The 23,972-nt window shown below is 38.1% G+C and overlaps 1 protein-coding gene and 1 pseudogene across 7 annotated transcripts in view; one reads left to right on the forward strand and one right to left on the reverse strand.

Annotated features, from left to right (window-relative positions):
- The window catches only part of PCCA (propionyl-CoA carboxylase subunit alpha), a 418,320-nt gene that overhangs the window by 323,436 nt on the left and 70,912 nt on the right, over positions 1 to 23,972 (reverse strand). For all 7 annotated transcript variants that reach the window (XM_040487139.1, XM_040487136.1, XM_040487140.1 and 4 more), the window contains 2 exons: positions 22,957 to 23,070; positions 21,097 to 21,150 (listed from right to left, as the gene is read on the reverse strand). In XM_040487139.1, coding sequence (XP_040343073.1) covers positions 21,097 to 21,150; positions 22,957 to 23,070 — 168 coding nt within the window. The remainder of the gene's footprint in view (positions 1 to 21,096; positions 21,151 to 22,956; positions 23,071 to 23,972) is intronic.
- LOC121037998 (uncharacterized) lies at positions 11,106 to 11,204 on the forward strand (annotated as a pseudogene).

Raw genomic sequence — 23,972 nt, forward strand, 5'->3', positions numbered from 1 at the left:
CATGATGGGAATATTTTCTTTGGTCTTTTTTAGCTCTGAGAATGTCTGAAGTCTTGAGCTATTTTTACATGCTCACCTTGAAGGAATGGATTTATCTTTACACTATATACCTTAATATCATTTGGAAATGGTAAAAACAGAAATAACTAATTTTCTTTTTCAACAGGGGAGCAAGGCAAGGTTTCAAACAGATACACCCTTCTCAACACATCACGGGTGTGAACAAAAGAACACCATCTTAAGCTCGCTTTTAGATTTTTTCAATTGTTTTCTACTAAAAAAAAACAATTGAACTAAGGTGTTTACTAAATAAATAATAGACTTGAGAAACCAAAGAATTCTACATTTCCTTATCTGACCCTAAATCTACTAACAAAGTATCTCTAAAAGTATTTATGCACTCATTATAGAAGAGGCAGTTTGCCAATAATTGAAAAAAGCCTACAAAATTAACAAATGAATACTATTCTGACACTAGAAAGCTGGCAATGGTTGTACAAGCTTTCACCTTCTAAAACCATAATCAGAACTGGGCAGATTAATCAACATTTTAACACTTCCCATCTGTACAAGTGCTCAAGGTAGTGCTTACTGTCACTTGACAAGTTGCTTAGCATTGCAAAATTTGATAATTCATGTCTTACTGAATTTTTACTGACTTGGAAGAAAATAAAACACCAATTAAAAGCAGATGTCACCTTTAATTCTAACTGGCTGACAAACTTCTAATTTTTTTACCCAATTCAGAGACAGAATGCATGTAGATGACAGTTTAGACAGTTAAATATTCAAAGTCACTGATATCCCCCACAAATTTGCAAGTGATTTTCCAGAACTTAATCCCATGGGGCTTTATCTGGCAAGCATCCAGAAAGAATAGTTTCAAGTAGTCATCTAGAAGGTAAATTTATTGTTACATTTTTGCAAAGGCTGCACATGCTGATCAGAACATTACTAAATTAATATTCTCAAGATTCTTATCTTTACCTTACCTATAAAAAAAATTCCAAAATATATTGCCCCTCTACTAAAATTCTAGTTAATAAAAAGCTGAAAGACTTAATAAACTGTATTTAACCTACCTTCATGCTTAAATGATCCAAAAGCTACATCACATCCAACTGAAATTTACCATAAAATAATAATAATAATCTGACTTGAGTTCTCATGTTTTTCAATGTCCTTTAATACTATAATCAGTCACAAATTCATTCACTTTTGGTTCTAACCATGAAGTATGAACAAAACTTCTTAAATTCAATGTTTTGGAAAGCAGCACAAAAATAAACACATGCCAGAGATTAAACACACACACACAACAGGAAATATTAATACCTACATTCTTGCAATGCAAATTTCCAAATACACGAAAGTAAACTTAAAATGTAAAAAGAATTAGGACATTTGTAATCTTCTAAAGATAGCTAGGCTGGTGTTTCCTAATGCTATTCCATCTATGCACAAAGTAACTTGGAATAAAACTCTGAGTTCTAAAAATGCTTATTATAATCTATGAAATTTTTCTACAAAAGGAAAACTTCTGGATTTTCCCCAACACCCCAGTTTCAAAGACATTAACGTGAGTCCTGTCCCTATGTCCAGAAACACTGACCACAGTTTCCACAGATTACCTTTTAATGATCTACGCAAGCTATCAAAAGCCAGGACAAGCTGGTACCAATCAGGCAAAGAGGGAAAAATGAATCCCAGAAGGAATCACCACAGAGATCCCAATCACAATAATGGGGTCCCTAGGAGCAGCAAAGCCGATCAAGCCCTTTGCTTCTGTGGACTCATTGCCTAACAATCAAACTTGGCTTAATAGTTAGAAGGAGTAAAGGAACCAGGTTGATCCTCTTTTGTTCACTTCCTAGGTCTAACAGAGTATTTTCACTTTAACAGAAAGCCTGCCTTGAAAGAAGAATCTGGGGAAGATGAAACGGAAAGGTGGTCACAAAAAGGGGATTTAAGGGGGTGGCCTACCTGGGACCACTTTTGTAGGCCTCATCTTTGCATTTTCATCCTGCTTCATGCATTGCTAATCAGAGATCCACTGGAAGCTTCAGAACCAACTGAAAGGCCTGGCAGGGTATTTGGCTTTCAATTCTTCTACTCTGTTTATTCCCAATATATATTCATCAGGCTTAGGAACAACTCTTGAACAAGGGCAGCCGCTCCGCAAGGAAATGTAAATTACTGACATGTGCTGAAACGTGGACTTACCACCACTAATGAGCACATTAAAGGAAAATGCTCACTGGATGACTGCAGCCCTTTTACTTAACCCTGTGTGCACAGAAAGCCACAATTCAACATCAATTAAAAGGGCTAGCTGCAAAACAGTAACAGAGCAGCCCCTGTCACCACTTGTAATACCTCAGAGACTGAAAAGCTAAGACAAACACGAAATTTCTACACTTCCTCGACAAAAAATATTGTGCAAAACATGGATTGTCAACGTGGTCACCTTCGGTTAAGATTTGTGAGACCCGTTTAAAAGCCATCAGGACTTCAAACAATTTCCTAGGAATGAAAATAAGATCTCTGGTTGTCTAAAAAGAAAAGAAAGGAAATAAAACACAATGTACTAAACTACTGGTTTCTTCATTGGTCAGTCAACAAATTTGGACTTTGGCAATCTAAAGCTCACCAGGGCCTCGGGAAGACTGAAAAGTTGAGAAGCTCGTCAAGAAAACAATTATCATATAAACTAATGATTTAGATCTCAAGATAAACAAAATATTTGCTTTACATGAGCAGGGCCTCATTTGCTGGGCCACAAAATATTTGCCATAATATAATCTGCAATTTATAGTAGAAAAACCTAAAATGAAATGTGAACAGATATCTACTTTCTAACTTTTGAGATAAATTATGATTTTCAGGGACTCCTGGTTGGCTCAGTTGGTAAAGTATGCAGCTCTTGATTTTGGGGTCATGAGTTCAAGCCCCATGCTGGGTGTACAGCTTTAAAAAAATAAGTTATGGTTTTCATAATTTAAAAATAGCATTTTTAATTTCAAAATAAATGTGGCAATAGAATGAAGGTACCATTAATATATTAACTTGCTCTTTTGACTTACTGTGTAACATTTGTTAAAGAATACTATTATATAAGTAAGCACTTGTACTATTAACATGTTTGAATATAATTTTATCATTCTCGGGGCGCCTGGGTGGCTCAGTCAGTGAAGCATCCTACTTCAGCTCAGGTCATGTTCTCACAGTCCGTGAGTTCGAGCCTTGCATCAGGCTCTGTGCTGACAGCTCAGAGCCTGGAGCCTGCTTTGGATTGTGTGTCTCCCTCTCTCTCTGCCCCTCCCCTGCTCATGCTCTGTCTCTGTCTCAAAAATAAATAAAAACATTTAAAAAATTTTTTTTAATTTATCATTCTCTGATGACCTTAAAAACGTGCCAGATTTTTTTTTTAATGTTTTATTTCTTTGTGAGAGAGAGAGACAGACAGGACGAGTGAGGGAGGGGCAGAAAGAGGGAGACACAGAATCTGAAGCAGGCTCCAGGCTCTGAGCTGTCAACACAGAGCCCCACACAGGGCTCAAACTCATGGACCACAAGATCATGACCTGAGCTGAAGTCGGACGCCTAACCAACTGAACCACGCAGGTGCTCCAAGCCTGCCAGATTCTTAAAGCTTCACACCACCAAAAAATTAATCACAATAACTAAATACCACAAAACAACACATTAAAAATCTGGTTACTTGCTCTTTATGAATTCTGAGTAAAAAATTGAAGTTTTCCATATATTGTGCACAGTTAAACCCCAGTTTTTTAGAACCCTCAGGGCTTGAAAGAATAGACCTCAGTCAAAAGAACTGATCACTGACTAGAAGGTGATTGGCAAGGTCTTCTCTTACTCAGGAGTATGCCTGCTTATGCGTTGGGAGTCCGGCAGCTTTGTCTTTTATCTTAAAGAAAATGTACGGTGATCCAGGTAATTTGCTCCAAGTATAAAAACATCTGTCTACTTCCTAAAAGAGATGTATTTCTGCATTACTGGTCACTTTTGTGGCACCTCAGAGAAAACTGTTTTATCTTCCAGCTCTTCTAACTCAGTATCTTTTAAGACCTGTAGTCAATCATCCCCATTGCTGTTTTTCACCTCTACCAAATCCTGTGAAGGCGACTGCTGCCCCTTCGCCCCACTCACCAAAACCATACTGGCCAAGGCACCTGGAAAGCGAGCCCTCACCATGCATGTTGTTGGCGCTGCTGTGACTGCCCCACACTTGCAAGGATAGCTACCACCCTATAGACTCCCCTCCAGACCACCATCACCGCTTTCCTCTCTTCTCTTTCTTCTCTATGCTCTTCTCCTTGTTTCGTCTGCTTCTCTTTCCCACTTCTAGCTTTTAGTGGGGAAACCTCAACTTCTACAGGCAACTCTTTTTTTTTTTTTTTTTTTTTTTTTGGTGTTAATTTTTTTTTTTTATCATATGAAATTTATTGTCAAATTGGTTTCCATACAACACCCAGTGTTCATCCCAAAAGATGCCCTCTTCAATACCCATCACCTACTCTCCCCTCCCTCCCACTCCCCATCAACTCTCAGTTTGTTCTCAGTTTTTAAGAGTCTCTTATGCTTTGTCTCTCTCCCACTCTTTATGGAGCCCCTTTAGGTCTGGAAATGTCCTACCAGCTAAAGATAACAAGAGGCTTACAACAAACTATAAAATTATAGTCTTACATAAAAAGAAAAAAATAATGATGGGGGAGGGAAAAAAGTTGAAAACATTTTAAGGCTTTATTTTGTTTTGCTCTATAACATGTTGTAGAATCTCTCCGTCACGTCAGAGGGAGCATGGCCCAGTATGAGTCAGAGCACAACAGGAGCTGTAGATAGTGCCAGGGTGATCAGAACGCAGGCCTAACAGCTGTGTGGCCCTGAGCAACTAACTTGTTGACACTCTCCTTCTTTTTACTTCTTCCATCTATAAACAGTACTGAAAACCTAGTATCCACCTGTAGGGCTGTTGCGAAAAGCAAATGGAGTTACTAAATGTCGAGTGTAATCGTGTCCGGCACATAATTATCACTCAGAACAAGTTAACAATCTGCTAAAGATAGAAATCTCATCCATTCGTTATCAGGGTCTAATAAACCTTATTACTCATAGTCTTCATCTAGATTCCTTATTTCCTTCTCGTCTATTACTACTCACTTTTAAAAGTGCTTTTGTGGGGCGCCTGAGTGGTGCAGTTGGTTAAGCGTCCAACTCTTGATTTCAGCTCAGATCATGATCTCACAGTTTGTGAGTTCAAGCCCTGAGTCAGGCTCTGCACTGACAATGCAGAGACTGCTTGGGATTCTCTGTCTCCCTCTCTCTGCCCTTCTACCCTGCTCTCTGTCAGAAACAAACATTTTTTAAAAACTTCTTTTACTTTTGGGGTGCCTGAGTGGCTCATTCCGTTGAGCACCTCGGTCTCAGCTCAGGTCATGATCTCATAGTTCATCCTCTCTCTCTGCCCCTCCCCCACGTGCGCTCTCTCTCTCTCAAAATAAATAAACTTAAAAAAAAAACTGCTTTTGCTTATAAATGGTGTGATGAAGGATGGTAATGGCAGGAATGACAATAAAAACCACAGCCTTTATATATTTCACTAATAAACATAGGCTCAAATTTAACTCCAAAGCATAAAGATTGCAAAACAAATTTACCATTAACAAATATGTATGGAAAACAAAGCCTATTACATTAACAGTCACAGACATCCATTCTTTGGTCCCACCTTCTCTAAAGAGGCCATCCAGTTAACTTATGGCACAGCATTTCTCAATTTGGGGACCTCAGAACCTCTTTCATTTTAAAACTCTATTGACCTCAAAGAGCTTCTGCTTATTCATGTTAAATCAATATTTACAGTGCTAAAATTAAACAACTTTTTTAAATATTTATTTGTGTGACTCTTGATCTCAAGGGTTGGGAGTTCAAGCCCCACACTGGTTGTAGAGATTACTTAAAAATAAAATAAAAAAATAAACAATAAAATATTTATGAATTTTAAGAGAATTAACCCTTTTTTTAACGTTTATTCATTTTTTAAATTGTTTTTAATGTTGATTTATTTTTGATAGAGAGGACACAAGGTGAGTGGGTAGGAGAAGGGAGAGAGGAGACACAGAATCTGAAGCAGGCTCCAGGCTCTGAGCTGTCAGCACAGAGACCGATGCAGGGCTCAAACCCACAGACCATGAGACCATGACCTGAGCCGAAGTCAGACGCTTAACTGATCGAGTCACCCAGGCGCTCCAAGAATGAACCCATTTAGAATTAACAATTAGAATGAACATTTTCATAACAAATAAGTTAGTAAATGTTTTACATTTGCACAGACTTCTAACATCAAGCTTAATACAGCTGGAATATCCTATCTGTTCTGGACTTAATCTGTTACAACATACATCGTGTGGCCACACGAAAACTCTACTGCAGAGTCGTGAGGAAATGAGTGGGGAAAAACTATTACTCAAACATTTTTTACTTGGCAGAGTCTCTGAAAAGGTCCCAAGGATCCCCAGGTGCCCCCAGAACATGCTGGCAGCCAATACTCTACCACTCACCCACTTTTTCTTCCTCTTTACAGCATTCAAATGATCTGACTTTGTGAATTCACTTCTAACCACCTACCTCTCTGTACTTGAATATAACCTCATGAACACTCAGATTTTTATCCTGTTCATCTTGACTATATCTGTTATCTAAAAGACTATCTGGCACCTTCCCACTCTTGCCACAAGATAGGAGATAAATCTCTTATGAAAATAAAACTATGGTTTTCCATTTGCATCATCCTTCTGAAAGTAATCCACATATATGCTTACCCTTTGCTTACGCTGTGGGTTCCTTGTGACTAAAACCCCCCTATACCAAAAACAAAACAAAAACCTACACCAAGAGTGGAAGGTGCTCATCCTATTATACTAGGTCATTTTTCCAAACTGTATCAAGTGTTAATGGATATCTTGTGAGGGCAGGTAAGTAATGATCTAATAAAATAATAAGACAAACTAAAGACTTGAATTCTCAAATTCTTATTCTAGTACAAAAACACAATCAAAACATGATTATTTCTTTTGGCAATTAATGTGTCCTTGAGACAATCATGTCTACTTTAATCTAAACACACATCATAATAACATAGCACGGTAAAAACTCTTTGAGAAATGCAGTCCTATGTAAAAGATCACCTTAGCAGAAGTTGCTTATGAGACATAAAAAATACTTCAGGGGTACCTGAATGGCTCAATCGGTTAAGCGTCCAACTCCTGCTTTCGGCTCAGGTCATGATCTCAGGGTTCGTAGAATTGAGCTCTGCATCAGGCTCTGCAGACAAACTGACAACATGGAGCCTGCTTGGGATTGTCTCTCTCCCTCTCTGCCCCTTTCCCACTCCCGTTCTCTCTCTCAAAATTAACATTAAACAACAACAAAAAAAAAGGTTTATTTATTTTTGAGAGAGACACACACAGCGTGAAAGCAGGGAAGGGGCAGAGAGAAAGAGAGAGAGGGAAACACAGAATCTGAAGCAGTCTCCAGGCTCTGAGCTGTCAGCACAGAGCCCAGTGCGGGGCTTGAACTCCAGAACCATGAGATCATGACCTGAGCCAAAGTCGGACGCTTAACTGACTGAGCTATCCAGGTGCCCCCCAAGCCTCATTTTTTTAATTAAAAAGAGATACTTAAATGTGATATATGGAATAAAGATAGGCACCTCCTTACTACCCTAGATTAAGCTCTTTTAACAATTGTACTTATTTATTTATTTATTTAGTGACCAACCTGACATAGAAGGGAGCTTCCTTTTACATCTTCCCTCTGGTCTAATGAACAGTTTACACACGAGACAGTTTACACACGAGAAGGGCACTTCTTTACCATTTATGGTGCCATGCTATAATCAAGAGGTCAAGATGGGCTGGAAAAAGCTAAGTTTTTAGAGAGCATACTTTGACTTTAACATCAACGACAGACACCAAACTAAAGGGTAAGGACAAAACATTCTCTTTCCCCTTGTGATGAAACTATCAAGTGCAAGTGCAAGTATTAAAGAGTAAAGGCATACATTTTAATGACAGGATAACATTTCAAAGACAAGGCTAAAATCCTCTCACAGGATGTACAGGAGAGCTTTAATTTCTCCCAAGTTTAGTAAATTCTCCAAGACAATCAACTAACACTGAACCTATTATTTACTCTATGATAATCCAGCCTACCAGAACAACATGGGATATAAAAACATACTTCTTTGGGGGGCAGCACCTGGGTGGCTCAGTCAGTTGGTTGAATGTCTGACTTCAGATGAGGTCATGATCTCCCAGTTGTTGTATCCAAGTCCCACATCAGCCTCTCTGCTATCAGCACAGAGCCCACTTCATATCCTCTGTACCCCTTTTTCTCTGCCTCTCCCCTGCTGGTATGTGCACACATGCTCTCTCACTCTTTCTCAAAAATAAACATTAAAAAAAAACATACTTCCTTGGAGCCTAATGTACTTCCTTTTATTGATTTTAATGAAAAGTTTCAAACATAATGAAGATTAGACAGAACGGTATCATAAAACCTCAGTTATTGATTACCCAGATTCAACAATTATTTTAAAACTCATTTTAAATTTGTATTTCAGCAATGGTGTAACCAAGTTAGCCTTCTCAATATTATGTATGCCCTTATACCATTAATAATATCAGACACTGAACTAATGGATGCTACCCTAGTGAAATGGCATTTTATGTATATTAATATACAACCAATTCTGTTTATACATTCAATACATTTTATAGAAATTATAGCATTCTAATCAACAATGGCATTCGTAAGGCTATCATTACTAATCAAAACATTTCCTTTTAAGTAAAATATAATGGTTAACAAATGTAACACATTTTTTCAAATAGTTTCTTTTTAAATTTTTTTTAATGTTTATTTATTTTTGAGAGAGACAGAGCATGAATAGGGGAGGGGCAGAGAGAGAGAAAGAGAGAAAGAGGGAGAGAGAGCGAGAGAGAGAGAGAGATTGAGAATCTGAAGCAGGCTCCAGGCTCCAAGCTGTCAGCCCAGAGCCGGACACAGGACTCAAAGCCAGGAGCTGTGAGATCATGACCTGAGCTCAGACACTTAACCAACTGAGCCACCCAGGCACCCCTCAAACAGATTCTTATTTCTCTTAACACCTATATTCAACAACCAATGAGCATGTGAAGAACTGAATAAAAAGCTAAGAAAATATACACATGTGCCCACACAGGGATGTAAACAAATATGCCATATGTTGGGAAGTGTGCACACACAAGAACAGAATACTCCTACTAGTAAATTAGCCTATCACACACTGTGCTTCATTCAATATGGTGTCTCAGGAACTTTGTAACAGTATCTTTAGATAAGGTCCAGTCCAAAAACAAAACCCCAGCAATCATCTCATTATTTCTGCCTCTTTGCCCATGTTGGAAAGCATGCACTTAAAAGTTTAATTTTAGAATGTATTTGAGGCAATAAGAATCATTAACTATACATAACAGTGATAATGTTACCTCATTTAATCTGACAAAATCTTCAATCTACTACTTTCACTAGAACAACAAAAAGTATTTCCTACTGAGTTCCTTCTAAATTTAGGGATTATATACAAATAAATAGATGAAACTCAATTTTAAGAGATCACAAAGTTACTATAAATTAAAAGTAGCATCACAACCTAAAAATACAGGGAGGTTTCTCAAAGTGCCCTTTCTATATTTCCAGAATTCCAAATTTTATTTTATTTTTTTTTAATTTTTTTTTTCTTCAACGTTTATTTATTTTTGGGACACAGAGAGACAGAGCATGAACGGGGGAGGGGCAGAGAGAGAGGGAGACACAGAATCAGAAACAGGCTCCAGGCTCCGAGCCATCAGCCCAGAGCCTGACGCGGGGCTCGAACTCAAGGACCGTGAGATCGTGACCTGGCTGAAGTCGGACGCTTAACCGACTGCGCCACCCAGGCGCCCCCCAAATTTTAACTCAGCAACTTTTCTCACCTATCAAACAGTGAGCAAGCACCTACTGAAAGTTTCGGTAATACAACAGAATTAAAAGCATGATTTCAACTTTCTACTCATTTACAAGTTGAGTGACAATCAATAGATGACAGATAAAAATGTGTACAGCCAGGGCGCCTGGGTGGCTCAGTCAGTTAAGCACCTGACTCTTGATTTCAGCTCAGGTCATGCCCTCACAGTTCCTGGGATTGAGCCCCACGTCAGGCTCTGCACTAACATCTCAGAGTCTGATTGGGATTCTCACTCTCCTTCTCTCTTGGCCCCACTCCCACACATGCTGATGCATTCTCTCTCAAAATAAACAAATAAACATTTTAAAAATGTGGTATAGCCATACCATGGACTTATCAGACTTAGAAAGCAATGAAATTTTGACACACACTACAACATGGATGAACCTCAAGGACATTATGCTCAGTGAAATAAGCCACACATAAAAGGTCAAAAGTTTTATGAGTCCACTCATAAGAGTTACCTAGTATAGGCAAACTCATAAAGACAGAAAGTAAAACAGACCTTATCCTGGGTAGGGGTGGGAGTAGTAGAGAGTTACTGTTTTCGTTGTTTTGTTTTTGCTTTTTTGAGAGAGAGAGAGAGAGAGAGAGAGAGAGAGAGAGAGAACGAGCAGGGGAGGGGCAGAGAAAAAGAGGAACTGAAGATCCGAAGCAGGCTCTGTGCTGACAACACAGAGCCCAGTGTGGGTTCAAACTCACAAGCCGTGAGATCAATACCCAAGTTGAAGTCGAACGCTCAACTGATGAGAGTTACTGTTTGATGAGTACAGGGTTTCAGTTTTGGATGATGAAAAATAAAACGGTAGTGAGAGTTGCACACTGTAAATGTACTTAATGCCACTGAATTGTACACTTAAAAATGGTGAAGTGGGGAGGCGCCTGGGTGGCTCAGTCAGTTAAGCATCCAACTCTTGATTTCAGCTCAGATCATCGTCTCACCATTTGTGGGTTTGAACCCCACATCGAGGTCTGTGCTGACAGTGCAGAGCCTGCTTGAAATCCTCTCAAAAACATTTACAAAAAATAGAGAAAAGGGGCCCCACGTGTACTAAAATTAGAAAGATAGAGAGGATTATTAGCATGGCCCCTAAGCAAAACTGACATGCAAATTCATGAAGAATTCCATATATTTTCTAAATAATGAAAAGGGTAATCCTATGTTATATAATTATGTATAATTAAATATGTATGTAATTAAAAATTTTCTAAAAAACTAAGAATTTCTCCTAAAAATGGACCAAAGTGAAAATAAGTCTTAATTTCAACTTATACTTGTGTCATTAATGAAGGAAATGTCCTAACTTACCTCAAACATGTTTACAGCAAAAATAGACATTTTCCTATGGAATTTGTAATCTATGCAGATGAAATACTCATGACAACTATTAACACAGAGAATGTTGATGGAAAAATGGGGGGAAGGGGGGGACTGTACAATTGCAAATTCTTTTTTGAGAAAGAAAGAAAGAGAGAGAGAGAGAGAGAGAGAGAGAGAGAGAGCGCGCATGAGCAGGACAGAGACAGAGAATCCCAAGCAGGCTCCATGCTCACCGTGGAGCCCAACACAGGGCTCCATCCCACAAACCATGAGATCATGACCTGAGCCAAAATCAAGAGTTGAATGCTCAACCAACTAAGCCACCCAGGTGCCTATACAACTGTAACATGTCTACATTTTACATGAAATAGTGTAATATTACCTCTAAGTAGACCATATAAAGTTAAGGATGTATATTGTAATCCCTAGAAAAACCACTAAAAAATGTAAAAGGTCTAATAGGTAACTTTAAATGGAATTCCAAAATTTAATATAATCCAGAGAAACAAGAAAACAGAAGGAAAAAAAAAGTGAGACAACCAGAAAGCAAACAAAATGGTAGCCATAAATGCAGTCACACTAGTAATTTATTAAATGTTAGTAAGTTTTACTGGAATTGCATATTGAAGATGGTTACACAATTCCATGACAATACTAAAAAGCACTGAATTGTTTATGACAAAAGGGTGAATGTTAGGACATGGGAATTATACCTCAGTAAAGCGGTTAGTAAAGAAAATAAGGCAAAGCGCCTGGGTGGCTCAGTCAGTTAAGCATCTGACTCTTGATTTTTGGCTCAGGTCACAATCTCACAGTTCGTGAGATCGAGCCACATGTTGAGCCCCGTGTCTGGCTCTGTCTGGCTCTCTCTCCACTCCCCCCCAACCCCTATCACCCACTCATGCCAGAAAGAAAGAGAGAAAAAGAGAGAAAGAGAGAAGGGGGGGGGGGGAGAGAGAGAGAGAGGAAGGAAGGAAGGAAGGAAGGAAGGGAGGGAGGGAGGGAGGGAGGGAGGGAGGATGGATGGAAGGATTAGGCAAACCAAAAAACCTTAATTGTCTAAACACAACTTGAAAAAGATATGGATTATTAGAATGATTTAAAAAGCATGACCCACCTACACACTGCTACAAGAGACATGTTTTCAACATAAAGAGTCAGATGTGGAAATATATATTGTGTGAACTGTGAGCATAAGACACTTGAGTCTTCAAACATTAAGCACCCTATGTGAGATCACATAGCTACCATGTGGCAGAAGAAGAATTTTAACTAATTCCAGACTGTGCTAATAACTGAAGGGGACAGTAAGGAATTAGGGGAGAAGGAAAGTTCATAGGATAAAATTCAAGCTATTTTAACCAAGCCAAGAGCAGGAAATCCCAACTTCATCAAATCCTAGATTCATTTTTTTTTTAATGTTTATTTTTGAGAGAGACAGAGTGCAAGTGGGGAAGGGGCAAAGAGAGAGAGAGAGAGAGAGAGAGAGAGAGAGAGAGAGAGAGAGAGACAAAGAATCCAAACTGGGGTCAGCATACAGCCTGACGAGGGGCTTGAGCCCACTAACTGTGAGATCATGACCTGTGCCAAAGTTGGACACTTAAACGACTGAGCCACCCAGGTGCCCCTCAAATCCTACATTCTTAACCTTCCTATTGAAGGCATCCCCAAACCCCACAAACCTGTATGAATTTGCCTTGTCTACACCCTTAAAAAATCTCCCTAAAAATAAAGGAGGATTTATCCATGTCAGAGCATTTCTATTCAAATCTTCAAATTCTTCAACAAATACTCTAGAAGCTGAACTCTAATCCAACACACAGGAAAATAAACTTCTCAAACGTTTCCAAAGACATTCTGTTATGATAAGGGTTTTATGAAGTTATTTCATAAATCCTGAACATAACATTTAAGAGTCACAATTACAAATATACTATAAAATTGTCAGAAGGGGAGTGCCCGGATGGCTCAGTCGGTTGAGCGTCCGACTTTGGCTCAGGTCATGATCTCGCGGTCTGTGAGTTCGAGCCCCGCGTCAGGCTCTGTGCTGACAGTTTAGAGCCTGAAGCCTGCTTCGGATTCTGTGTCTCCCCCTCTCTCTGCCCCTCCCCCGCTCATGCTCTGTCTCTCTGTCAAAAATAAATATTAAAAAAAATTGTTTTTTAAATTGTCAGAATAGTTGCCAAACTTTCCCCTCCAAATCCATGGAGACGAGATTGATTCAATTTAAGAATTTCAAGGAGTGGGGGGCTACTGGATGGCTCAGTCGGTTGAGTGTCCAACTTCGGCTTGGGTCATGATCTCACAATTTTTCAGTTCAAGCCCCACATCAGGCTCACTGCTGTCATTCTGGAGCCCACTTCAGATCATCTGTCCCCTTCTCCCTCTGCCCCTCCCCCACTTGCGCTCTCTCTCTCTCAAATAAATAAAAAGCATTTATATATATATATATACATAAAATCACAGTGGTAAAAGGTATCAATGACTATTTTACATTTCCACCAGCTCTTTCAAAAAGTGAGCAAATCCAAGTGAAGACAGTTACTTTCACTAGGATCCAAGATCACAAGATCAGAAAAACAAAAGAAATAGCTGTTTTCAGACCTTAAAAATGGCATACCAAGCGGAGGGGAGGAAGAATGGAGAAGAAAGAGCCTCCATCAACAGCAAAAATAGGCACCAGCCAAAGCTATCTTTTATAAAACAAAAAAACAAAAGAAACAAACAAAACACTAACAACCCAGTCTAGTTTCAATCCATCTTCAAAGCAGTTTGGAACATTTACTGAGTACAGAATTTGTAACTTTTGTTACAAACTATACTCTCATTGATTAGCTGTGTGACACTGAGCAAGGCATTTACTTCTGAGATGATTCTCTTCTTAACACCAAGGGATGATGATAATACAACACAGCTTGTCGGTAGATTAAATAAGAATGGTGCTAGTGTATCTGTAGGTTGTATTCCATACCTATTTTTTTTTTAATTTTTTTTTTCAACGTTTATTTATTTTTGGGACAGAGAGAGACCGAGCATGAACGGGGGAGGAGCAGAGAGAGAGGGAGACACAGAATCGGAAACAGGCTCCAGGCTCCGAGCCATCAGCCCAGAGCCTGATGCGGGGCTCGAACTCACGGACCGCGAGATCGTGACCTGGCTGAAGTCGGACGCTTAACCGACTGCGCCACCCAGGTGCCCCTCCATACCTATTTTTAAAAGCCTGGGGGAAGGCAAGAAATATTCTGTGTCACTTCTTTTCTCATAAACAAAATCTACTTTGGCAAATAAGACAAATCTATAGCAAAATTCTAACACACACACTCACTCCAGAAGAATATAAATACAGTTGCAGTGGTAGCTTCCAAACTGGGGGCTAGGGTCAGAGGTTCACAGATGGAGAAAACCTTCTTTTCCAGAATATGCATGTGACTTAAATTTAAGATTTTACATTCTCAAAAATGTTTCATTTTAACATAATAAAAATCAAAGATCTATGTCCAGTATGGAATTTCTACTAATGTTAAGAAAACGTATATAGTTAAAACTACGTATCTACAAAATACACTGCAGTAACATTATTCAACTTTCTTAAGCCATGATATAAATAAATTTCAACAGTCATGCACAAAACATACTTCTGTGAGTTACCCAGATCACAGCCTACATATAGATAAAATCAGAGTTATATACAATTCTAGACTTGCAAGGTTTAAGCCTCTCCTTTATCCTCCTATCTAAAAAAAGTTTTTACAACTATGAGTGAATAGAGTATCATATGAATCACTTTAAATTTACTCTACTATTTTAAGAACAAAAATAGTGCTAAATGAAACTATTGGCTAACTTGCTAACTTCAGAATTTTAGTATCAGTTACAAACCACTTAAAACACACTTAACTCTAATAACGCACTATGGATTACAATCTCCCAAGTGAGACAAGGGACCCAGCAAGATGCTGTCTTCCAAGTTTCTGCCGACACAACAGTCATTTTCCTACAATCTGACCATGCGCTACCTGTATTACTGTTAAATGGAGAGAAAGGTTTCTTCTATGAGCTTTGGGTAAGTTGACCACAGTTATTTGGTCTTCACTATTTGGGTTCTCTGTGAATGCTCTATTTCCAACTTAGCCAACGAGGGCACAGTGGTTTTTATTTCAAGTGCTCTGTACCTGAAAGTCAACCAACGTAGGCCAAGTCCTGACTCTGTTACTACTAGCATAGTGTAACTATTAGAGGTCACTGTACCTGAGTCATTGTTTTCCTTTCATTATACAGAGTTCATAATATCCAGCTTCGGTGGTTGCATGAATGAAAGAAATCATGGGTCATAATAATTTGTAAACTACATTATTACGCACAGATATACAGCAGTATAATTCTATCAAACTATTAACCTCAACAGGAAAAAAAAAATCTAAACTCACAAAATAGACATGAAAACTATCAGACTGATTTCCCAAAAGCACTAACTTCAACTATATCCTTGTTGCTAAATGCTCTTCAACAGCTCTCTCCTCTACTAAAGTAATTATTAACAATTATAAAGATTAAGATGATTTGCCTGGCAATGCCAGACTCTGTGCTAAATTCTTTATATAAGTTGTTTCCCATCTTTACAACAACCTTGCAGGTAGGGGTCATTCTCGTTATTTTACAGATGAAACAATGTTAACTTATTTCCAAGTTTTGCTGTTACAAACAACCTTACAATGAACATTTCTTAAGGTTTGTCTTTGTAGGTGAAGTTCCTTGTCAAGTCAAAGAATATATACACTAAATTGTAATAAATACTAGTAAATTTCTAGCAAAAAAAAAAAAAAAGCCTAAAATACTTTATATTCCCAAGAACAATTTTCCTGTCCACTTGCCTACACTGGATATTACAGCCAGTTTTTAAATTTTTGGTAACTCCAATGGAGAGAAAAATGACATCTCATCACTGTTTTTGAACAGTTATATTCCTTATCCTGTTAAAAGGTGTCCAACAGAAGGAGAGAAAAGAATATGATCATCAAATCTGAAGTGCTTGCTACAGTTTTCTATAAGCTTCCATGCTGAGCACTTTGGATAAAACTCACCGTCGATATGCATGTACACACGTATCTTTTAAATACGTGGGCAAGACCCAAACGTGAAACACGAACTATTAAATCTAACGTACAAATTTCTCATAAAGCTAATCCCTATAATTTGTAATGCTGTGCTTTAATAAAATAAATTGCTAAATAAGTATATATATATTTACTATACTTATATATATACTTACTATATCTATACACATACATATGTTAGCAAACTAACGAGGAACACTATGAAATCTCTTTTAATATTTATTTAATGTTTACGTATTTTTGAGACAGAGACAGACAGAGACACAGAGTGTGAGCAGGGGAGGGGCAGAGAGAGAGAGGGAGACACAGAATCAGAATCAGGGTCCAGGCTTTGAGCTGTCAGCACAAAGCTCGATGCAGGGCTCAATCCCACAAACCGAGAGATCATGACCTGAGCCAAAGTTGGACACTTAACCAACTGAGCCACCCATAAACCGCTAAAATCTCTTTAAACCAATACCTCCTTTTTTCAAGAGCAGGTAGTTCTACTTTTTTCTTTTTTTTTAATTTAATGTTTATTTTAGAGAGAAAGAGCATGAGCAGCGGAGGGACAGAGAAAGAGGGAGACAGAAACCGAAGCAGGCTCCAGGCTCTTAGCTGTCAGCACAGAGCCCGACGTGGGGTTCAAACCCATGAACTGTGAGATCATGACTTGAGCCGAAGTCAGACGCTTAACTGACTGAGCCACCCAGGCGCCCTCAAAGCTCTTTCATAAATTAAAGAATTTATTTTCTTAATTCTCCTCATAGCCTCCTATCACTGTGTTTTTACCACTCAGAATACAAGGAGCCCAGAAGGGAAATACAGAATGAAACACAGTTTGGAAATAAAATCTGTTGGCTCAGCACATTAAGATTACTGAAAATTACTGAAATTTCTTCATGAGGGTGATCTGTAGCTTTGTTTTTTTCCATGATTTAAGCAAAAACAAAGTATGATTTGGTTTAAGTCAGGTACAGTAGGGATTCTGGGTAATCTGATCCCACTGCATGTAAATTAAGCATAAAGAATAATGGTCACGGGTACCCACAAACATACTCCCACACAGAGGCCCAAATGAAGGCTGTTATTACAAAAAAAAAAAAAAAAAGAAAAAAAAAAGAATTAGTCTTGGGAAAAAAAAACCATAATGTTCAGTATACTTTTATCCTTGGTTTACTGTATATTTTCTAATGTTTCTAAAAACAACAATGTATCACATAAAGCACAACTTGTTTTTCCATAAGCAAAATAAATATGCTGGTCTTTGAACAGCAATTTTAAAAAACAGAATCAAGGGTGCCTGGGGAGCTCAGTCAGTTGAGCATCTGACTGTTGATTTCCACTCAGGTCGTGATCTCACGGTTTGTGAGATCTAGCCTGACACTGGGCTCTGCACTAACAGTGTGGAACCTCCATGGGATTTTCTCTTTCTCTCTCAAAATAAATATTTTTTTAAAAGACAGTAAAAAAAGCAGAACTAGAAAAAAATGGGGGGAAAACCTCCATATTTGATTAAACCTCAAACATAAGATATGGTATTATAATAAAAGGAACTCCACAGTATCCAACTTCAAAAAAAAAGAAAATTCCAGGGGTGCCTGAGTGGTTCAGTTGGTTGAGCATCTGACTCTTGATTTCCACTCAGGTCGTGATCTCACGGTTTGTGAGATCTAAACTCACACTGGGTTCTGCACTGACAGTGTGGAGCCTCCGTGGGATTTTCTCTTTCTCTCTCAAATATTTTTTTAAAAAGACAGTAAAAAAAAAAAAACAGAACTAGAAAAAAAAGGGGGGGGGAACCTCCATATTTGATTAAATCTCAAATATAAGATATGGTATTATAATAAAAGGAACTCCACAGTATCGAACTTAAAAAAAAAAAAAATTCCAGGAGTGCCTGGGTGGTTCAGTTGGTTGAGCATCTGACTTCAGCTTAGGTCATGATCTCACAGTTCATGAGTTCAAGCCCCACATTGGGCTCACTGCTCTCAGCACAGAGTCTGCTTTGAATCCTCTGTCCCCTTCTCCCTCTGCCCTCCCTCCACTCATGCTCTCTCAAAAATGAATAAACATTAAAAAAAATTTTTCAGCTTCTCCTTGCCAAAGTCACCACCACCAACATGGTAATCTATCACCACTACAACGTAAAGCATATCTCTAAGAATATACTCAGTTTGAGAGAGTAACTATTGAATCCAATGGCTGGTCACCAATCACACAATGTTTATATCGCCTAACATAATCAGTAGGCAATTTCATTTCAATGCTGTATTATTTTTTATGGAACTTACCAACTATACCTAGATATCCCAAAAGGAGCATTTTAAATGGCACACTCCACTGGGAAAAGATTTTAATGCTAGTTAAGCTATATCCCAAAAAGAATCTTGCCACGATACACACAAAAAAAGACAGGGTTAGTTATCACTAGCTGCATATTTTCGTTGTGAACCAAAACACAGCAACATTGCCTTCTAACTATAAAGCAGTCCCTTTTGTGATAGACGAAAAGTTTTCTTGCAGGTCATTGTTTTATTATTTTTAATCTAGTAATTATTTAATCTTTCCATAACATTCATTGAGCCTACTATGCAGAAATCATTAAAATATAAAACAAAAGGGAAACAAAGACCAATGAGACCAAGTCTCTCATCTCAAGAGGAGATTAAAATACAGTAAAGGAAAAATTTTAATATGGAAAGTGGTATATCAAATAAGAAATCTCAAAAAAAAATGCTCTAGCAAATAGAAGAAAGAGATTACTTCTCACCTGAAGGGCATGGAAACTATGCTGATAGTAGTAACATGTGAACCATGCCTTTCGGGACAGGCAGAAGTTGGAAATGTGGGAGAGGACCGGTGAGCCCACAGGGTAAAGAGTGCTGAAAAGGATGGAACAGGAAAGAACTAGCCATGTTTGAGAATGGCACTGTTGTCTTGGCTGAGGCATAGCACTGACAATGGGAAATGGAGGAGAAATTAGAAAGAAAATGAGTCAGAAAGGAAGGTGGTCATTCACCTATTCTATACTCTTCTCTCTAACGCAAAGCCCCTGATGGAAATATCCTTCATTTAAGGAGAATGTGAACTTCCTCATAGTATTTTTCCCCTGAACTGAAGTCACTTGTGGACTTGACTTATTTTCCACAACATGACTGTGAGCCCCCCTCATGAGCAGGACACACATCTGATGCCTTTTTATATCCTTCTCAAATATAAACATAGCAAATGACCATTTTTTTAACGATTGAATGCATGGATGAACACACAACAGGCTGTGTCATTTAACTTCTCTGAGACCCAGATACTCTATACCAAGGGTTGGCAAATTTCTACTACAAAGGGCCATACAGTAAATATTTTAGGCATTGCAGGTTATTTGGTCTCTGCTATAGCTTCACAACTCTGCTGTTATAAAGCCAAAGCAGCCACAGACATCACGTACATGAATGAGCATGGATGTGTGCCAATAAAATTTAATTTACAAAAACAGGCGGCAGGCTGCATTTGGCCAATGGACCATGGTTTAGAGACTCCTCATCTACACAAACTTAAGTCTAATACATTATATTGTACAAGCACATTCACATGTATTATATTCAAATCACCTTTGACATAACGATACAACTCAGTCAAAATTTCAGGCAAGAGGCTAGCAAAAAAGAATAGAAATGGGAAAGTGTGCACATGCTGCACAAATGGTAAATGTGGTAAATGTGGGCCTTTGGTTGCTTCCACCTCATCTGCCCTCTCCAGGCACCTGTTACCATTAGCTATCTGTGTCACCTTACATCACAACTCCGTCAGGCCTCACTTTAATCTTTAGGCCCTAGTTTTTAACCTATCAATTGGTTAAAACAAATCATTCTAAACTAGAACTCTAGGATCTCAAAAATTGTCCAAATTAAATTTATGGACCTTAAGTCAAAATTTCATCTAGAAAATTATATTCATAAGTAATTCTGAATCCAGAAACAACAAAATATAAACATTTCACAGAAATAAAGTATAACATATTAGAATAGTAAATTAAGATACCTCCTGGGATAACTGATCCAATGAGCTTTTTGAAACATTCAAAATCCTAGTTTAGCACCTGAACACTAAGTTTTCAGTACCATCTTGAATGTAGTTCAATTCATTTAACCAAGGTGGTAATATCTGGAAAAGACTTTGGTAATACAAAAGTCTTTTCCCCAAACAGAAATTTGATCTTAAATATCACAATATGCAATGAAAAGGGAAATAGATAGAATCTTACTTCTGGCTTCACAGTCCATGCTTGTGTTACAATAATAAATCACTGGACTCTTTGACATAGTTAGCTACAAATCTGAAGAGTCGAATTTTTAAAAAGTCCATATAGTATATGACAAACTCAGTGTCATTAGCTAGGTATAAAGGTCATCTCATAACTCTTCCACTTTTATTCTTTAAACCAAGACCTGGGTTTCAGAACAAAAACTCTTCACTTTTTACAAGTAATTTTCAAAGAATTGATGGGTCAATTAAAATTCTTTAATGCATCATGACCCACATTTACAAAAGCAATACCATTATGCTGCTTTCTGAAATAGAAGCCAACAGATTCTGATCCATTACAAACTTACCAGACATTTGGCAAATTCTTTGTTTTCTGAAAGGAATCCATAACCTGGATGTACCTTAGAAATGAAAACAAAACACACATTCAATTTTACAAAAAATTTCACAAAACCTTTTGTAAGCAACACAGAGAGTGCCTTATTGTACTTATAGTTTAAGGGCCTTGAGTAAGGTTACTTCTCCTCAATACTGGCAGCCGCAACTCACATTCCTGAGTACAGACCCAAATTCCAAGAGACCGACTATGCAGCATTCACTTGCAGCACACTACCTTTTTCCTAGCCACAATCGGGACCATAATTCTGCCTATCCACCTACATCTGACTATGCTATTCAACACGACCCAAACTCTCCCTACTTCTTCTGAGGCTGCCTTTGGCCACAAGAGTGGAGAAATTTCTAATGGCTGGTGGGTCGAAGTACAAGGTTAAACAAAACCATTGACGGATAGATGAAAAACTCCTAGTTCCCCTTCCTTTACAGTCTCAGGAACTACTGCTTTCTAAAACCCTGGGTAAGCCAACAAATGCATTTTATTCCTAATAACATGAATATACTCAACCACTATCCAGTGAGCAGTTTCTGTCAAATCTAGGTAAAATCAAAGTCTGGTTTTACTTTTTCTTTGTATTCTGAAATTTTTTATGCTAACTAGATGTCTACTCTTTCTCCCCTGGCCCAACCCATTTAGCCACTCACAACCACTTTATGTAATCCTCTCTCACAAGCCACGTTGCTACAATTGAAGTTCTACCGTCCCATTCTACCACACCAGCCAAACAAATGTAGCCACTCTATCACTGGTCAGCATTGAATGTATTTCCAAGAAAACAAGTCTGCTAGAAGGAAAGTCAAATTTTGGAAGGAGCCAATATCATAATCTAGAAGTAGCTACACATCTGAGATTTTTAAACGCTTTAGGAACATGGTACAGAATTGAAATGACTGCCTCACAGGAAAAGTTTCACTCCATCAACTGCATTTCACAGAAACATTTCATGAAAGATTGCACTCTGACAAGCTGTCGTCAAAAGGTTAAGAGCTTTACCTTCATTAACTCTGATAATAAACTGTAAACATCTATAATATGGGTTCATGAATTCAGTTTTTATCTAAACCTGTATCTTACTAAAACATTTCTTTCAAAGACACGTGAGCGCTAACTGAAGCACTCCAGGCTAATTGCTGGTGTTGGCTGTTTCCATCCCATTTCAGAGATGACTCCCAGTAGTTACAACATTATATATAATTAGTTCTCTGATATGAAACGTATATACCTACTAACAACAAAACACTATTCCTGATGTCAGAAACCAGTTCCTTCCCTGGATTCCACCCATTCAAACAGAATTAGACATGGAAAGCATTATTTATTTCTCCGTGCAAGTGTATTCCACTGACATTATCAAACTGAAATAATTACCAATTGCATAGTTTTTATTTCTGGAAGTGTAACCAGGTGTCCTAAGGTTAACATGATTAAAAGAGAACTTAAAGAAGAATCTTTTGGATCCTACTGGTAATACAGATTTTTTTCTTTATCTTATTACACTGAAAGGGTTAATACTCAAAACTAATTGGGATTTTTATTTTCCCTAGCAAATTTGGAAATGAACTGAAACTGCTCCCTGGTGTGAAAGCTGAATCCAACAGCTACCTGCAGGATCAGCGACCAACACTGCCAGATGCTACAAAGCCTTTGATTTCCAGTAGCAAATTCGGACACATTTAACTCATATGACATGAACTAACTGCAACAGCATTTTCAATCATTCTTTCTTATTTTTTTTTTCCTGAATACCAACTCTAGCTTTCTGCTCGCTATATATGAAACAGCTGCAGTAGATAGATTCATTCAGACTCACAGCTTGGGCCCTGGTTTTCTTAATGGCTTCCATGATGGCATCCATGTTGAGGTAGCTTTGACTGGTGGGAGCTGGGCCAACACAGACAGCCTCATCCGCCATTTTCACATGAACCTGAAGAGACAAATCTCTGCATTAACAGATGCTCCCAGCACAAAGAACTCCCATCCCCTGCAAATATACACAAAATTCCAAATCTGATTGTCTCACATATCATTTAAGTAGTCAGATCTCTTTTTAAAAGTGCACTAAAAAAGAAGAGTGGAACAAAGAAGCTCAAGAGGTATATTAACCATGACTGTCATTTATTAGAAGCCTAATCACTCTCTAACCAGGTAACTTCCAGAATATTCCCTACCAATTTGATTAAATAAACCCCCTGCAAACAACTTTAGCCCCTTACTTGGTTCATCAATACATAAATCCCGTATCAAAAACTACCCTGTTACATGTAGCCAGAGTAGCCCCGTATTTTCCCCGAGAAGCACTCATGCTCAGTTCTAAGCAAGCTCCCCAAGGAAGTAGGGATAATTAAAGGGACTGAATGAAGGGACACAGTGAGTGTCCCCACACAGCAGCAGGTCAGCACTAAGCATAAATTAAAGTTCACCACTAAAGAGTTCACTATCACTACACATGAGCCACAGAATCTTGACGATCATTTAAATACCCTCACATTTGATCCTCATCCATTTTACCTTTCTCCTAGAAGAGCAGATGTGTGCATCAGTCTACTCAAAACTTCAGAATATATAGTTCATTTTTAATACTACTTATTTTAAAACATTTTAAATCTATTTTTAAGTGTAGGCATTCACTCCTGAAAAGAATAACTTATTTACTTCTAAAAAGAACCTATTCTAAAATGATAATGGGATTCATGTATCTTTGAAATGGATTTCCCTAACAGTCTTCCAGTGTAAGGAATTTCCAATCAGTTTAACTTTATTTTACAAAGCAGACATAAAAACTAGAGCACTTGCATATACCTGGACATTTATGAGCCCACCCCCCCC

Source organism: Herpailurus yagouaroundi, unplaced genomic scaffold (assembly GCF_014898765.1).
Source record: "Herpailurus yagouaroundi ecotype Mexico unplaced genomic scaffold, PumYag 164, whole genome shotgun sequence".
NCBI classification, from domain to species: domain Eukaryota; kingdom Metazoa; phylum Chordata; class Mammalia; order Carnivora; family Felidae; genus Herpailurus; species Herpailurus yagouaroundi.